A 17,790-nucleotide genomic window follows, 5' to 3' on the forward strand; every position below is an offset into this window, starting at 1 on the left:
GGGATATCATTTGGAAATCTGTACTTACTATGATTAATGGGTTGGTAGAGGATCCATCAAAAAGGGGGATGGAAGAGATACTTCTTTAGAACTAAATTAGCATCTTAGCATAGAGGTGTAGATGGAGAATGCTGGCTAGAAACATTGACTCCACATAAACATGGGAAAAGATGCAGGCAAAGAAGAAGAACATTGATAGGGGCAGAGTGTTATTTTATCAACCTGACAGTTTCAAACTAGGTTACACTTTGAGAAGATTTACAATAAACTCAAATGTTTCACAAATGATGGTAATATTCATTCATCACAGATCACAATCAGTTATCTCCATGCTCTCTCTCTCTCTCTCTCTCTCTCTCTCTCTCTCTCTCTCTCTCTCTCTCTCTCTCTCTCTCTCTCACATGCTATACCTTCCCTTCAACGGAAGTAAATGTGTCCTTGATAGTTATTGTTGGGTTAGGTTGTGTTAAGATGCTAATTTAGTTCTAAAGAAGTATCTCTTCCATCCCCCTTTCTGATGGATCCTCTACCAACCCATTAATCATAGTAAGTATAGATTTCCAACTGATATCCCCTTCTGATCAGGTACAGTACATACTTGCGTGTACAGCCAAGGTCCCATTAGCCTTTGGAGCCTTTGTATATCAGCAGCCAGTTTCTGCAGTGTGCATAAAAAATGGACACCAAATAACTTAAATTTTCCCTCCCAACCTAGTCTACAAGCCCTGTCCTTACCTATTTGCCTAACTGGGAGGCTAACGCCCTCTGCGACCCCCTCTCACACTGCCGTATTCTTAGCCGTCATCATACATACAGGTGGCTGCTATCATATATACTCCCCTTGCCTTTCACCCCTTTGAAAGTCAGGGAGGAGGTTGCTTGGGTCATCTCTTTGCTTCTCTTTAGATCAAGCGGTTATAATTTCCGGGGAAGAAAATGAACCTTCCAGTTGGGGGTTCCAGGGGACTTCCAACCCACCTAGCAGTAAGTCTTCCTGATTATAGGCCAAGGTTTTGTTTGTCATGTAGGAACAAATCACAATTTGTATTTTTCCTAACCATACAAACCTGAGTACTTTAATCCAATTTCTTTCCTAACCCACTTTATCAATTTTGGTCCGAAAGGGAAGTTCTACAGCGTGAAAAGGCTGGGGCTACTCATCCGGCATGTTCACCAGCTCGATAAGTGCTTGGTATCAGATATCGCTGAATCCATCTCCCTAATTAAAAAACTCGGGTTTGTAGTATTAGTATTATTACTTGCTAAGCTACAACCCTAGTTGGAAAAGCAGTGTGTTATAAGCCCAAGGGCTCCAACAGGGAAAATAGCCATTGAGGAAGGGAAATAAGGAAAGACTACAAGAGAAGTTTAAGAACAATAATAACATTAAAATAAATCTTTCATATATAAACTATTAAAACTTGAAAATAACAAGAGGAACAGAAACAAGATAGAATAGTGGAAGACCATGGTACAGAGGCTATGGCATTACCCAAGACTAGAGAATAACAGTTTGATTTTGGAGTGTCCTTCTCCAAGAAGAGCTAAGAGCGCTTACCATAGCTAGAGAGTCTCTTCTACCCTTACCAAGAGGAAAGTAGCCACTGAACAATTACAGTGGCATAGTTAACCTGTAGAGAGGAAAATTTGGTACTGTCACTGTATGGACAGGAAAAGTACTGTACAAATTACTTCGAAAATTTCTAAGGTTTTGACCTTATTCAGGTCTGTAGGATTATACAATAAAAATTGGCATAGTCAAACTCAAAAGCGATTCTGGTAATATCAAATTTTATTTTTCATTTAGAAATGTGGGGCAAATAATTTTCTAGATTATGTGTTTTGTGAACGTTGTTTTGGGGTAATCCACTTGATTTTTGGGTTTATCATATTCATACCTCCTAACAATTATGGCAGTTTCTTTTTGGAAGAAAGATAATTTGGTTGAGAAAAGTGAAAACAAGTGTCCTATAATACAAAACAAACAGCAATAGTGAAATATTCTCAAAATTTAAAAAAATCATGAGGATAGAATATATTTGATAAATGTCAGCACTAAAATATAATGCCATTGTGAAAATGGTCTTTAATCACATACGGTCCTTGTGAACAAGAGAAGAGGTATTCTGGAGGTCCTACTGGTCTTTGTTGGGCCAGCAGTAGCCATTGCATGACCCTCCCTGGTCATAGGTAAGGATGGAGAGGTTGACTTGGACACTGATCATGTGTATACAGTACAGTACTGTACTTTGCAGTATATGGTTAGTCTCTATAATGTCCCTTGCCTCTGCCACTAATGGGTGATCTTTAAAACTTTTAAACATCTTCTACTGTACAGTATATGGTTGATCTCTAATGTCTGTTGCCTCTGCCACTAATGGGTGATCTTTAAAAACTTTAAACATCTTTTTCTATTATCTTTTTTAAAAATGGTAGTGCCCTAATGAATGTATTTCATTCATTTGATTCATCATTCATTATACTTGGAAGCTATTCAACAGCTGAGAGAGTGCAGACTTCGTTCTTTCTTACTTTCTTGTATTATGTGCAAAGTTTTACATTTTGATAGTGAATGTATTATTGTAATACAAAATATAACAGCTTTTGAAATATGGTAGTTGCCCAACAGACAGTTATGTTATCTATCTCATACCTAAGCTTAAATAAGAAAGAGGATCTAGAATGGCAGCTAAGGGTAAAATTGTTGGCTAGGTGAATGGTTTATGATAAATTCTGTTGAAGAATTTAAAACCATGAAACATCGATAATGTAAAACTTACATTTGTGGGGTTTTGATATAAATGAAAAATTGTTACAGTTTGATTTACTTGTTTTAATCTTTACATATTTCTTTACAGCAATGTGGATAACATGGTGGGTGCTAGGAGTATCGGTCGTTGGGATAGCCTCCTCTGGTGAGGTATACACTTCTATGATTGATGTAGGTCGTTTACTCACAACGGAAGGAGAGATGATTAGGGCGGTGGAAAATTATATCATAGCCCAGGAAGAAAAATTACAGAAATTGAAGAGGTATGTTGCAATATAGTTAAGCCAGCTTGTTGGTATATGTGTTTTTTTTTCTTTTTCTTTTTTTTTCTAATCCTATTACCCGGTAATTCAAATCTGTACTGTACTCTATTCAGGTACAGGAATGCTTCAGTTGTAAAGGATTTTAGAATTAACCTTTTAATGCTGACTTTAGTGTCCGCTGTTATATATTTAAATACATACATTATAGTTTTATACTTGAACTTTCTATAAAATATTTTGGTAGCTTAGAGTTATACTATAATGTGTAAAATAACTTTACTTCACAATTTGCAGTATAAATGTATTACATAATGTGAAGCATAAATTTGCTGTATAGGAGGCAATGGCTTCATTTATTTCCATTGCAAAAAACTGAACTTGCTTCTTTTATATGACACAGTACAGTATTGTATATAGAATTGTCTAACCAGTTTTCGAGGCAACTATAAAACGATAAGAATTGATACAACCATGTTCTTTGAATAAAAAAGAAGTGGAAATTGAATTGCAGAGACATGATTGAGATGGAACGTGTTCACGATGAAGCCTCGCGGTCACCAGAAGTCTTTCTTGGCAATCCTATCAATGCCTATTTGTTAGTGAAGCGGCTAACTGTTGACTGGGCGGACATTCAAAGTGTGTTAACAGCTGATGATGTAGGACAAGGTGAGTCTGAAGTGCCTTAAGTTTCATATCTAATTTTAATTCCATAATTCTGTCCAATGAAATTCTTATAAGTAGAAATTCTGTAAGGTTCAACTTGAGAATTTGTGATTCAGATAAAAAGGAGGAAATAGCAACTTGTATTTTTGAGATCCAAATGTTCAGATTCAGATATATCTTTCAGCTATGCTCAACAACTTGACCAGCATGGCCGATCTTCTGCGTTGGCCAGATGAAGAAGATTTGAATGGTGCAGCTACTGCATTGATGAGGCTGCAAGACACCTATAACCTGGACACATCCCAGTTGGCTCGTGGTTATATAAATGGAAAGAAGCAGGCGTACCGGGAACTTACAGGTTAGAGACTAAACCAAGTAAAGGTGTTGATTTTATCATACAGGCAGTCACTTAATGTGTCATTTAGACTTATTTTTGTTATCTTTTTTTATCATCATCATCGCCTCCTACGTGTATTGATGCAAAGGGCCTCTGTTAGATTTTGCCAGTCATCTATCTTGAGCTTTCAATTCAATATTTCTCCATTTATCATCTACTTCACGCTTCATAGTCCTCAGCCATGTAGGCCTGGGTCTTCTGACTCCTCTAGTGTCTTGTGGAGCCCAGCTCAACGTTTGGTGATCTAATCTCTCTTGGGGAGTGCGAAGAGCATGCCCAAACCATCTCCATCTACCCCTCATCATGATCTCATCTACATATGACACTAGAGTAATCTCTTGTAGTTTCATTTTTAATCTTGTCCTGCCATTTAACTCCCAATATCCTTCTGAGGGCTTTGTACAAGTCATATTTCTATTCAGTGTTATTGGCCTGAAAGACAATGTACTCTATGTCAATTTATGGGAATGAATTTCCATGTTACCTCTATGAGATTTCACAGATCTTTTTTGTACTAGATTCACACAGTTGCTCACAGAAGGGATTTTTATTTTCCCATGAATATGTTTGCTAGGCCGTGTACAGTTATTTTTCATAGTATGACTGGTTTTCAAGTACTCATAAATTTCCTAGCTAGGAAATATTCATAGTTACTATTACAGAAGTTTGATAGCAAAGTTCATTTAACCTAATTTACAAGTTTGAAATTGTTAATTGAATATTCTATATACAAGTGTCTCATTCATTCAAAATGTTCATTTCAGCTGGAGATTGCTTTGAACTTGGTCGACAAAGTTACAACAGCGGGGATCATTATCACACCACATTATGGATGAACGAAGCTCTGCGCCGATACGAGACCGAGGGAAACAAGACGGCTGATAGAGCCGATATTTTAGAATATCTGGCCTTTTCAACCTACATGCAGGGAAATGTTAGGCAGGCTCTGAAACTAACCAATGAGCTACTTTTAGACAAACCAAGCCACCAGAGGGCATATGGGAACAAAGTATACTATGAGGAAGCTCTTCAGAAACAGCAGGCCGAGCGCATTAGAGAAGGAGACAGTATGGATGTAGAAGCAGTAGAAAAGGTAATGTACAGACATTTTGTGATTTAAATGTGTACATACTCCTTTATTTTTCATCTTTTCAATCATCCAGCAAGCAGTTCGAGGGAGAACTTGCATATGCCATTGTATTTTGTGGGTGCAAACTGCTATACAGTACTGTACTTTAAGTATAGATGTCAAATGTTTATTGCTAAGACATCTGTTTGCCATTTCTTTTGATTATTCACGTTTTACTTTTTTTAGTTATGGATTAGATTTTTATTTAACTAGAATAACTTTCTTTTCCCATACATGTTAGCCTTGGCATCTGATTGTAGAAATTTTTTTTCATTACCAGTTTACAGTTTTTAGTATAATGCTGTGCATTCGTCACACACACCATAACTGTTACTGTACCCAATCATGCAGTATATCAGCAATATTGTTTGAAAAATATTTTCAGGAACTGGTATGAGTATAACCCTTATGTATCTTTTGTAGTAATTAGTAATTATGAACCGTAGTTGTTTCTATGAAAGATAGCAAGAAAAACTCTGTTTAGGTGTTTAAAGGCCTCTCATGAATGACAAAGGCCAGGGACAGTAACATTGCCCTAGCTAGCAGGGCAATGCCCTAGAGTCTGACCCTATACACAATGCATAGGAACAGCACCCAAGCCCCCTCTCCACCCAAGCTAGGACCATGGAGGTCCAGTCAATAGCTGCTGATTACTCAGCAGGTAGACCTCTCAATAGATTTGCATAATTTAGTAAATTAACACTATATATTTGATTGAATCTCAGAACTTGAACAATATTTATCCAGAGGAAGTAATTTCTTTTGTAGTCATAATGGTTTCCAGTATCTGTATATGATACAATAGTCTTATCTTTAATGGACATTTACTGGTTTGTATATTTAATGAGTGCTATCAACCTGGATTCCTTCTGTTTATAATTCTTTAAAAATTTTTTTTTTTTAGGGATACACTGTGACTGAAGATACAGGAATGACTGAATCTTGGCAAAAAGAGCGACGAGCTTATGAAAAACTGTGTCGAGGTGAGGGTAAAATTCCCAAAAATATTGCATCCAAGACAATCTGCTATTATCAGGTTTGTTAAGTTAATTGTTTGTTGAATGTTTGATGGTTTGTACTAAGTATCCTCTTAAACTAGTGTTTCTTAGTGATCACTAAAGAGTGCTCCATAGAAACCTCTTGGTCTGTGTCATTTTAAAGTAGAATTAATGAAATATTTTTCCATGGTAATGAGTTAAGTATATAAATTGGTGGTAAAGAAGTGTGGAATGCGTCAAGTTTTAGTATTTGCTGTGTATGCAGATATAGAAAGTGCTTCTTTTCAACTTTAGGAACCAGAAGTTCGTACTGATTATCTGTACTCGTTATCTCTTCATTTCCTTATTCGTTTTGGCTATAGTAGAAAACTAGCTGTCTTGATAATATCTTCCTTCTTTTATTGTATGAGCTGAATATGGAAAAAATGTTTAATGGACCTCTAAAACATCCAAGGGCTTTGAGAGAAAGTATACTGTACTGTTTAAGAAATAGATAAGACAGTAGGGAAAAAAATTACAGTTGGAAATTAATGAGGAAGATATTCAATAGCTTTTATCTGTTGAGGCTGGTGAGCTTAAAAATGAAACGTTCATTGGATTTGAACAGTATAGAAATTAATAGAGGCGGATGCACAAAAATTTCTGGACAAGCCTGAAAAATAAAATTTACGACAGAAATTGGGTTAGGTGTTCGTGCATACTCGATAAGGTATAGTATTAAGAATATGGGAAAAAATTGATATAAAATATAAAAGGTTTGCAAAAGTTGACAGATACTACTCCATTACACAATGGGTGTATATCTATGCTTATTTACTGTACATTGCTACTGGTCTGTTTTCAGATGATCCTCTATTTTAGAGTTGAAAATGAAATGTCTAGAATTTAAAAAAATCCATGAATTGAGGGTAATGCAAGTCATGGGTTTGTTTTAAAGAATTTTTGTTCAAAGAAATCAATCTTGTATAGGAAATTCAATTTAATTGTCCTCCTTATTTATTTTCATATCTTGAAATTTAGGTAATAAGGACATTAATATTAACCAATTGTAATTTTTCCGTTTTTTTCTTATTATTTTTATTTCTGTGAGTAGTTTTTTCATATTTATTTTTTCACATACAGCATTACTCAGTGGGGCTATTTTTCTATTGTTGTTCTCCTTTTCAAATATATAAATCTTTTAAATTTGGTGGGATTTTGAGTTTATTAGTCTTTCTAGCCTTTGGAAGTTGTTGTCTTTTAGGGCCTACTATTCATTTCTTTGCGAGAAGAAATGGTCTATATAACAATAATTTGTTTTTGTTTTTAGTAAGGGTGTAACCTCAGGTGCTTCTCGTTTACTTAAGATTAATTTCTTTACAGCATGGTCCTGGGAAAAGCCTCCTGATTGGTCCAGTGAAAGCAGAAGTTACTTACATTCATCCAACCATAACCATCTACCATGATGTCATCAGTGATAAGGAAATGAGCGAAGTAAAGGAAATGGCGACACCTAGGGTAAGACTTGTTGAGTTGTAATTCATATTTAGATACTGTAGATATAAATGTGTGGATGTCTTTCTATCATGGCTGCAGTCCCCATAGTCAACTAATCTCCAGGTACACATCACTCATGGCTCGGGTTTTTCTGGAGACAGGCTATTTGATGATTACTGTAATCGCTTCCTATTTATGAAGGGTTTTGATTTATTATTAAAGTCATATTTAACTTTCTGATAAAACATTACATATTACTTTATAGTATTTAGCATTGTCACTTTAGTTATTACTGATTGACGTCTAATAGTTAAAATGGGTTTAATTATCATCGCGTTTCTGTTATCAACACCTTTCTTTTGGCTACATTCTACCACTGTAATTTCCCCCATATGCCCTTGCACTCAGTTGTTTTTTATATTGTAGTCTACTGAATCTTTTGCTCTTATTCCCTCACACTTTCCTACACACATGTAAGGAACTCACAGAATTGTGACTGCTTGAGGTAATGAGGTTGAAAGTCCTAAAAGCCTTAACTTATAATCCTATCTTAATATTTTTGACGACTTCATCTCTGCTACCTTTGTTATTGTGTGCACTTTTGACTTATTTGTATGTGTTGCATGCTGTAATGAATTTTATATTTTCAATATTAAACTTACCCGATAATCATGTAGCTGTCAACTCCATTGCCCGACAGAATTCTACGGGAGGGATACGCCAGCTATCACTATACTAGAAGGGGGTGTACTCACCAGCGCCACCTGTGGCCAGGTACTGCAGTACTTCTTGTTGACACCACCTCACTTTTTCCTCTGTCGTGCTTCCGGCAAGACGTTTTTGGATACGCTTATGATTTTGGAGTATTGTTCACGGTTTTTGGTGAAGTATTTCTCTAAGATTTCAGCTTTCGCTATACTGGAAACTTTTCTAATTAGCTTAGATAGCTTTTATTTGGTTTTGATTAATGGTTAACGATCTTTTGCTTGATTTGGAATCCCCCTTGACTTGCTCTTTGATTCAAGATGTCTGACCTTTCACAAGCCCCTCCCCATAGACGATGTAGGTCTTGTAATAGGCATATTCCGAAGGCCTCGGTTGATCCTCACACCGCTTGTTCTGACTGTAGGGAAAGACCCTGTCAGTTGGAAGATCGATGTGAGGAATGCGCCGGACTTTCGGAACTTGAATTTGTTCGATTCCTTAAATATTCAACCAAGTTAGAGAGAGAGAGAGTTAGGAGGAGTTCTTCTCGCTCTTCGCTTTTTTCCTCATGATCCTCAACCTTTTCCTCCCCCTGTAGTGGCTACCCCCGAACCTACTATTTGTGCTCAACCTGATATGTCCGATGTTTTGCGTGCCATTCAGGCTTTAGGTGACAAAGTGGAATCGGTGGTTAGTGACCATAAGTCTCTTATGGCAGAAGTCAAAGAACTTAAGGTCAAAAGTGCAGTGGGAGGTGATAGTGCCAGTGCTGTGCCAAGTGCTAGTGTCAGTGCGGTGCCAAGTGCTAGTGTCAGTATCAGTGTTGTGCGTGAGGGTACTTCTGTGCGCGCCAGTCGTCCTCCCAGTCCGGGACCTCTTGCAAGCTCCCAAGCCCAGGGGAGAAGCAATGTCGAAGGGCAAAAGGGTTCGGCAGGCCTTGATCGGCGCACAGAAGTATCCTCGGTGGTTGCGGGCGTGTCTTACAGAGACCGTCACTCCCACCCGCAGACGATTGAGCCCGTCTTTTACTCGTCTGCAGAAGAAATGTCGGGGAGAAAACGCTGGACTCAGGTCTCAAGACCTCTCAAACGCAAAGTCCAGACCTCAAGAGCTCTACAACCTGGTTGCAGTCATTGGATTAGCTCTGACTCTCCGCAGTCATCAGGTGACTGCTCACCTCCTAAGAGAGGTAAGGTGATGCCGCAACAGACCTCATCTTCTGTTAAGGCTTTGCCTCAGCAGACCTTAACGTCTGTTGACCCCAAGATGTCTTTGCTGCAGTCCATGCAGTCACAGCTTGCGGTCTTAATGCGTGAGTTTCAGGCGGAGAAGGTTACACCTCCTCCTGCGAGCGCTCCGCCTCACCGCAGTCCAGTCTGCCAGGCGTACGAAGTTGAGGTTCCTCAGTCTACCTTACCGCGTTCTGAGTTGCCAGTTACCAGCGGTGTGCAGCAACCTCCGCCTTCCTTAAGGCAACCTCAGCAATGGGAGCAGGAGTCTTATGCCTTACTTCCTCCGCTTCCTCTTGCGGTTAAACCAGCGAGGCAACAACCTCTTGAGGTACGACAACCTCTTCCATCCATGAGCCAGCCACCTCAGCACTCGCTGCAGCGACCTCAACCCTCCTCAAGGCGAGAGCCTCAACTCCTTAGGCTAGCACCTCAGGAACCTCAACTCGCGAGACAGGAACTGCGTTCTGCGCAGCCGCTACCTCAACTCTCGCAGCTCACACCTCAGGAACCTCAACTCGTTCCTCAGGAACCTGCTACTGCGCATCCGCAACCCTTACAGCAAGCGCAACTCTTGAGACAAGAAACTCATGCTAGGAGTCAGCCACCTCAACCCATGCGCCTACCTTCCTCTACTCTTCTTGACCAGTCTTTGCAGCCTGAACCTCAGGTTTTAACTCAACAACAGAGACTTGAGGATGAAACCACAAGTGTTTATGCACCCGCTTGTTCAGATTCTGCTGTTCAGCATACCGCTGTTACATTACCTCTCACTTCGCTACACTCTGGTGATGAGGTTTCTGAGGAGGAAGCTGCGCACCTGGATCCCTCATCAGACGTGGAAGAACCCAAGTCTTCTCCTCTACCCATTGACTTTCGTAAGGTCCTGGCTCTTTTCAGAGAGGTATACCCGGACCATTTTGTTTCTGCTACCCCCCGCTCTCCTCCATCTGAGTTTTCGCTGGGCATGCAACCTGTTAAGTCAACTTATACTAAGCTCGTCTTTGCTAGGTCCTCTAAGAGAGCTTTAAGAATATTACGGGAGTGGTTGCAGTCCAAACAGCAACTAGGGAAGACTTCCTTTATGTTCCCTCCTACTAAGCTCACTTCTAAGGCGGGCGTATGGTATGCCACAGGAGAGGAACCAGGCTTGGGAGTCCCTGCCTCTGCCCAGGCTGACTTCTCAAGTTTGGTCGACTCTCCTCGTAGATCAGCAATGAGGCGCTCTAAGGTTTGCTGGACCTTTTCTGATTTAGACCACTTCTTAAAGGGTGTATTTCGTGCCTTTGAGATTTTCAATTTTCTAGACTGGTGCCTGGGGGCCTTGAGCAAGAAGACCTCCCCTGCGGACAAGGACTCAGCCATGCTTTTAATGTCCTGCATGGATAAAGCAATTCGAGATGGGTCTGGCGAACTTGCATCAATGTTTGTTTCAGGAGTTCTTAAGAAAAGGGAGCAACTTTGCACCTTTCTTTCTTCCAGCATCACACCTTGTCAAAGGTCTCAACTCCTTTTTGCTCCGCTTTCTAAGTTCTTGTTCCCCGAAGAGCTTATCAAGGATTTGTCTGCGGCCATGATTCAGAAGGACACTCATGATCTTGTGGCCTCTTCAGCTCGTAAGGCTAAGGTTGCTCCCTCAGTTCCCAGGACTTACCGCACCCCAGTGGCTGATACTCCTGCTACTAGGTTTATTCCGCCCTTTCGTGGCAGAGCCCCCAGCCGAGGAAGCTCCCGTCCAGACTCTTCCAGGAGCAGGTCTAGGAAAGGTCCCAAGACTTCAAAAGGCAAACACTGACTCTCCTCCTCTCCAGACAGCAGTAGGAGCCAGACTCAAGACCTTCTGGCAAGCTTGGGAAAGAAGAGGTGCAGACGCCCAGTCTGTCAGGTGGCTCAGGGAGGGTTACAGGATACCATTCTGCCTCAAACCCCCTCTTACCACTTCTCCCATCAACCTCTCTCCCAACTACAAGGAAAAGGACAAGAGGCTAGCGTTACACCAGGAGGTGTCGCTCCTGTTACAGAAGAAGGCAGTGGTTATAGTCCGGGACCATCAATCCCCGGGCTTCTACAACCGTCTCTTTCTGGTGGCCAAGAAGACAGGAGGTTGGAGACCGGTGCTGGACGTCAGCGCGCTCAATGCTTATGTCACCAAGCAGACGTTCACTATGGAGACGACGAAGTCGGTCCTAGCAGCGGTCAGGCAGGAGGACTGGATGGTCTCGTTGGATCTGAAAGACGCTTACTTTCACGTTCCTATTCATCCAGACTCCCAACCTTTCCTGAGATTCGTTTTTGGAAAGGTTGTGTACCAATTCCAAGCCCTGTGTTTTGGCCTAAGCACAGCTCCTATGGTGTTTACGCATCTGATGAGGAATATTGCAAAATTCCTCCACTTATCGGACATCAGAGCCTCCCTTTATTTAGACGACTGGCTGTTGAGAGCCTCCACGAGTCGTCGCTGTCTGGAGAGTCTCAACTGGACTTTGGACTTGATCAAGGAACTGGGTCTGTTAGTCAACTTAGAAAAGTCCCAGCTCATTCCCTCCCAATCCATAGTTTACCTGGGAATGGAGATTCGGAGTCAGGATTTTCGGGCTTTTCCATCGGCCCCAAGGATAAGCCAAGCCCTAGATTGCATCCTGAGCATGCTGAAGAGGAACAGTTGCTCGGTGAGACAGTGGATGAGTCTCACAGGGACCCTGTCATCGTTAGCCCTGTTCGTCGAGTTAGGGAGACTCCACCTCCGCCCTCTCCAATTCCATCTAGCAGCTCATTGGGACAAGGATTTGACGCTCGAAACAGTCTCTATCCCTGTCACCAAAGAGATGAAGACCACTCTCTTGTGGTGGAAGACCAACCTCCTTCTCAAGGAGGGCCTATCGTTAGCGATTCAGACCCCCAATCTTCATCTCTTCTCGGATGCATCAGACTCGGGCTGGGGCGCGACCTTGAACGGACAGGAATGCTCGGGAACGTGGAACAGGGAACAGGAAACGCTCCACATCAACTGCAAGGAGCTACTGGCAGTTCATATGGCCCTAATGAACTTCAAGTCCCTCCTGCTAGGCAAGGTGGTGGAGGTGAACTCCGACAACACCACAGCCTTGGCTTACATCTCCAAGCAGGGAGGGACCCATTCGAGGAACCTGTACGAGATAGCAAGGGACCTCCTCATTTGGTCAAGAAGTCTAAACCTCACTCTAGTAACGAGGTTCATTCAGGGCAACATGAACGTCTCAGCAGATCGCCTAAGCAGAAAAGATCAAGTCATCCCCACGGAATGGACCCTTCACAAGAGCGTGTGCAACAGACTTTGGACCTTGTGGGGTCAGCCTACGATAGATCTGTTTGCCACCTCCATGACCAAGAGGCTTCCTTTGTACTGTTCCCCAGTTCCAGACCCAGCAGCAGTTCATGTGGATGCTTTTCTGCTGAATTGGTCCCATCTCGACCTTTATGCATTCCCACCATTCAAGATCATCAACAGAGTCATTCAGAAGTTCGTCTCGCACGAAGGGACACGGCTGACGCTGGTTGCTCCCCTTTGGCCTGCAAGAGAATGGTTCACAGAGGTACTACAATGGCTGGTCGACGTCCCCAGGACTCTCCCTCTAAGAGTGGACCTTCTACGTCAACCTCACGTAGACAAGGTGCACCCAAACCTCCACGCTCTTCGTCTGACTGCCTTCAGACTGTCGAAAGATTCGCTAGAGCTAGAGGCTTTTCGAAGGAGGCAGCCAGTGCGATTGCCAGAGCAAGGAGGGTATCCACTCGTAGAGTCTACCAATCCAAGTGGGAAGTCTTCCGAAGCTGGTGTAGAGCCAATGCTGTTTCCTCTACCAATACCTCTGTAACCCAAATAGCTGACTTCCTTTTACATCTAAGGAATGAGAGATCCCTTTCGGCTCCTACGATTAAAGGGTACAGAAGTATGTTGGCTTCAGTTCTCCGCCACAGAGGTTTGGACCTTTCTTCCAACAAGGACCTTCAAGACATCCTTAAGTCTTTTGAGACTTCTAAAGAGCGTCGTTTACCCACTCCAGGCTGGAATCTAGACGTAGTCTTAAGGTTCCTTATGTCTCCTAGGTTCGAACCTCTCCAGTCAGCTTCCTTCAAGGACCTTACCCTCAAGACTCTTTTCCTCGTCTGCCTTGCAACAGCTAAAAGAGTCAGTGAGGTTCATGCCTTCAGCAAGAACATTGGGTTCACATCCGAATCTGCAACATGTTCTTTACAGCTCGGATTTTTAGCTAAGAATGAACTTCCTTCACGTCCTTGGCCTAGATCGTTTGAAATTCCTAGCCTTTCCAACATGGTGGGTAACGAGCTAGAAAGAGTTCTTTGCCCTGTCAGAGCTCTGAAATATTATCTTAATAGGTCAAAACCTATACGAGGACAGTCAGAAGCCTTATGGTGTGCAATCAAGAAACCTTCGATGCCCATGTCCAAAAACGGAGTTTCGTATTATATAAGGCTTCTGATTAGAGAAGCCCATTCTCACATGAAGGATGAAGACCTTGCTTTGCTGAAGGTAAGGACCCACGAAGTGAGAGCCGTAGCCACTTCGATGGCCTTTAATAAGAACCGTTCTCTGCAGAGCATTATGGATGCAACTTATTGGAGGAGCAAGTCAGTGTTTGCATCATTTTATCTTAAAGATGTCCAGTCTCTTTACGAGAACTGCTACACCCTGGGACCATTCGTAGCAGCGAGTGCAGTAGTAGGTGAGGGCTCAGCCACTACATTCCCTTAATCCCATAACCTTTTTTAACCTTTCTCTTGAATGCTTTTATTGTTGTTTTTTGGGTTGTTATGGTAGGCTAAGAAGCCTTCCGCATCCTTTTTTGATTTGGCGGGTGGTCAATTCATTCTTGAGAAGCGCCTGGGTTAGAGGTTGTGTAGAGGTCCTTTAGTATGGGTTGCAGCCCTGTATACTTTAGCACCTTAGAGTTGATTCAGCCTCCTAAGAGGAACGCTGCGCTCAGTAAGGAAGACGAACTTAATAAAGGCAGAGTAACGGTTCAAGTCGACTTCCTTACCAGGTACTTATTATTTCATTGTTATTCTGAAATAACTGATTATATGAAATACGGGATACTTAGCTATCCTTTAGTCATGTACACTGGTTTTCACCCACCCCCCTGGGTGTGAATCAGCTACATGATTATCGGGTAAGTTTAATATTGAAAAATGTTATTTTCATTAGTAAAATAAATTTTTGAATATACTTACCCGATAATCATGATTTAATTGACCCACCCTTCCTCCCCATAGAGAACCAGTGGACCGAGGAAAAAGTGAGGTGGTGTCAACAAGAAGTACTGCAGTACCTGGCCACAGGTGGCGCTGGTGAGTACACCCCCTTCTAGTATAGTGATAGCTGGCGTATCCCTCCCGTAGAATTCTGTCGGGCAACGGAGTTGACAGCTACATGATTATCGGGTAAGTATATTCAAAAATTTATTTTACTAATGAAAATAACATCTTTCAAGATAATTGATATTCCTCTTTTTCTGTGTTCCTTCTTTTATTAATTTTCTTTAAGAAAGTGTTACTCTAAGTTTTACTTTGTTTATTATTTTTATCTCATGATTTTATATTAAATTTACTATACTTTATGTATTTACAAGTACAGTTAATATATTTTTTTCAATATTAAACTTACCCGATAATCATGTAGCTGTCAACTCCGTTGCCCGACAGAATTCTACGGAAGGGATACGCCAGCGATCGCTATACAAGAGGGGGGTGTACTCACAAGCGCCACCTGTGGCCAGGTACTGCAGTACTTCTTGTTGACACCATTTCAATTTTTCCTCTGTCCTGCTTCCGGCAAGACGTTCATGGATACGCTTATAATTTTGGAGTCTTGTTCACGGTTTTTGGTGAAGTATTGCTCTAAGATTTCAGCTTTCGCTATTCAGGAAGTTTTATTAATAGCTTAGCTAGCTTTTGGAATTAATTTGATTAATTATGGTGACGAAGAGAGTATGAACTCTCTTTCACCTTTAAATGGCCGACCCTTCCCTTAGACGGAAGTGTTGGTGTCTAAGAGAGTATAGACTCTCTTTCTTAATTTTGCCTACAAAGTTATAGATTTATTTTATATCTCTCCGCCTTTTATAGGCCTCTTCGATTAACTTCCTTTTTTATAAACTTATTGTTATTAATTTTTATATTTGTTTATATTCGACCTTTCCTAATAGTAGGCGGTCTTTTCTTGTACCGAAGTTAATTAACATTGAGCCCATCATTTCGGTTTTACCTGTTAACATATTATGCTATTTTAATGTTTTTGAAAGAATTTCTTTGATAGTCTCGTACTTTTCAAAGTGGAACTAACGTTTTGTTTTGTCTCTGCAGTTGTTGACGTTCAGAACGTTCAACTTGCGCTCTATCGTTACGATAGAGAGAGAATTTTCACGGTGTCACGTTGCAGTAAGAGTAACCGTTTCTAACGTTTTGTTCATTCTTTCTTAGCTTACTGGTTTTAATTCTAATAAAGGAACTTTTTATTTGGGGAATATTTCAGTTTCTTTCCTTTAACAATAATATGTTTTAACGATATATATGATTGGGCTCTTCTCTCAGGTTCTAAGAGAGAGAGAGAGAGAGAGAGAGATAGAGAGGGAGGGAGAGAGAGCTGGATAAACGTTTCGTTCAAGCGAGTAACGTTGTTATCGTTTTTGCTCTTCTCCCTAGTCTCTTTAGGGGAAGAAGGTAAACGTTTCTAGAGTTTTATTCTTGTTCTCAAGCTTTATACGGTGAGAGATTTTAAACGTAGTTTATTTGATCTAGTGTTTAGTCTCTTTCCAGCCACTGAATTATTTATCTTTCATTAGATTTTTCTGTTACATTGTAATTCTGTTTTCGCAATTACTAACTTTTAAGGAAGGATAGAATTGCGTGTTTCAGGTACAAACCACTTAAAGTTTCGAGTTCAGTGAAATAAGTGCAAACAGAAAATCTAAGTGATAAGTGATTAGCGCAAAGTGTGTCAGTGTTGTGCGTGAGGGTACTTCTGTGCGTGCCAGTCGTCCTCCCAGTCCGGGACCTCTTGCAAGCTCCCAAGCCCAGGGGAGAAGCAATGTCGAAGGGCAAAAGGGTTCGGCAGGCCTTGATCGGCGCACAGAAGTATCCTCGGTGGTTGCGGGCGTGTCTTACAGAGACCGTCACTCCCACCCGCAGACGATTGAGCCCTTATTTTGCTCGTCTGCAGAAGAAATTTCGGGGAGAAAACGCTGGACTCAGGTCTCAAGACCTCTTAAACGTAAAGTCCAGACCTCTAGAGTTCAACAACCCGGATGCAGTCATTGGGTTAGCTCTGACTCTCCGCAGTCATCAGGTGACTGCACACCTCCTAAGAGAGGTTAGGCGATGCCTCAACAGACCTCATCTTCTGTTAAGGCTTTGCCTCAGCAGACCTCAGCGTCTGCTGACCCCAAAATGACTTTGCTGCAGTCCATGCAGTCACAGCTTGCGGTCTTAATGCGTGAGTTTCAGGCTGAGAAGGTTACACCTCCTCCTGCGAGCGCTCCGCCTCACCGCAGTCCAGTCTGCCAGGCGTACGAAGTTGAGGTTCCTCAGGCTACCTTACCGCGTTCTGAGTTGCCTGTTTCCAGCGGTGTGCAGCAACCTCAGCCTTCCTTAAGACAACCTCAACAATGGGAGCAGGAGTCTTATGCCTTACTTCCTCCTCTTCCTCTTGCGGATAGACCATCGAGGCTACAACCTCTTGAGGTACGACAACCTCTTCCATCCATGAGGCAGCCACCTCAGCTCTCGCTGCAGCGACCTCAACTCTCCTCAAAGCGAGAGCCTTAACTCTTGAGACTAGCACCTCAGGAACCTCAACTCGCGAGACAGGAACTGCGTTCTGCGCAGCCACTACCTCAACTCTCGCAGCTCACACCTCAGGAACCTCAACTCGCTCCTCAGGTACCTGCTACTGCGCATCCGCAACCCTTGCAGCTAGCGCATCGCTTGAGACAGGAAGATCATGCTAGGAGTCAGCCACCTCAACGCATGCATCTGCCACTTTCTCCTCAACTTGAGCCTCTTCCCATTCATCTTTGAAATAACAAATGACAATTATAACACCTCATTACTTTCATAACTTGCTTTTGTAATCATATACATGTATGCCTACACAAACATTAT

The 17,790-nt window shown here is 41.8% G+C and overlaps 2 protein-coding genes across 4 annotated transcripts in view; one reads left to right on the forward strand and one right to left on the reverse strand.

The window, feature by feature from the left end:
- Positions 1–17,790, reverse strand: part of CDase (neutral ceramidase) — a 255,835-nt gene that overhangs the window by 148,529 nt on the left and 89,516 nt on the right. The window lies entirely within an intron of this gene.
- The window catches only part of LOC137638717 (prolyl 4-hydroxylase subunit alpha-1-like), a 200,162-nt gene that overhangs the window by 129,351 nt on the left and 53,021 nt on the right, over positions 1–17,790 (forward strand). For all 3 annotated transcript variants that reach the window (XM_068371041.1, XM_068371042.1, XM_068371040.1), the window contains 6 exons: positions 2,859–3,033; positions 3,545–3,699; positions 3,881–4,054; positions 4,858–5,186; positions 6,127–6,258; positions 7,583–7,717. In XM_068371041.1, coding sequence (XP_068227142.1) covers positions 2,861–3,033; positions 3,545–3,699; positions 3,881–4,054; positions 4,858–5,186; positions 6,127–6,258; positions 7,583–7,717 — 1,098 coding nt within the window. In that variant the 5' untranslated portion in view covers positions 2,859–2,860. The remainder of the gene's footprint in view (positions 1–2,858; positions 3,034–3,544; positions 3,700–3,880; positions 4,055–4,857; positions 5,187–6,126; positions 6,259–7,582; positions 7,718–17,790) is intronic.

The sequence above is a fragment of the Palaemon carinicauda genome, chromosome 3, assembly GCF_036898095.1.
Source record: "Palaemon carinicauda isolate YSFRI2023 chromosome 3, ASM3689809v2, whole genome shotgun sequence".
Classification (NCBI taxonomy): Eukaryota; Metazoa; Arthropoda; class Malacostraca; order Decapoda; family Palaemonidae; genus Palaemon; species Palaemon carinicauda.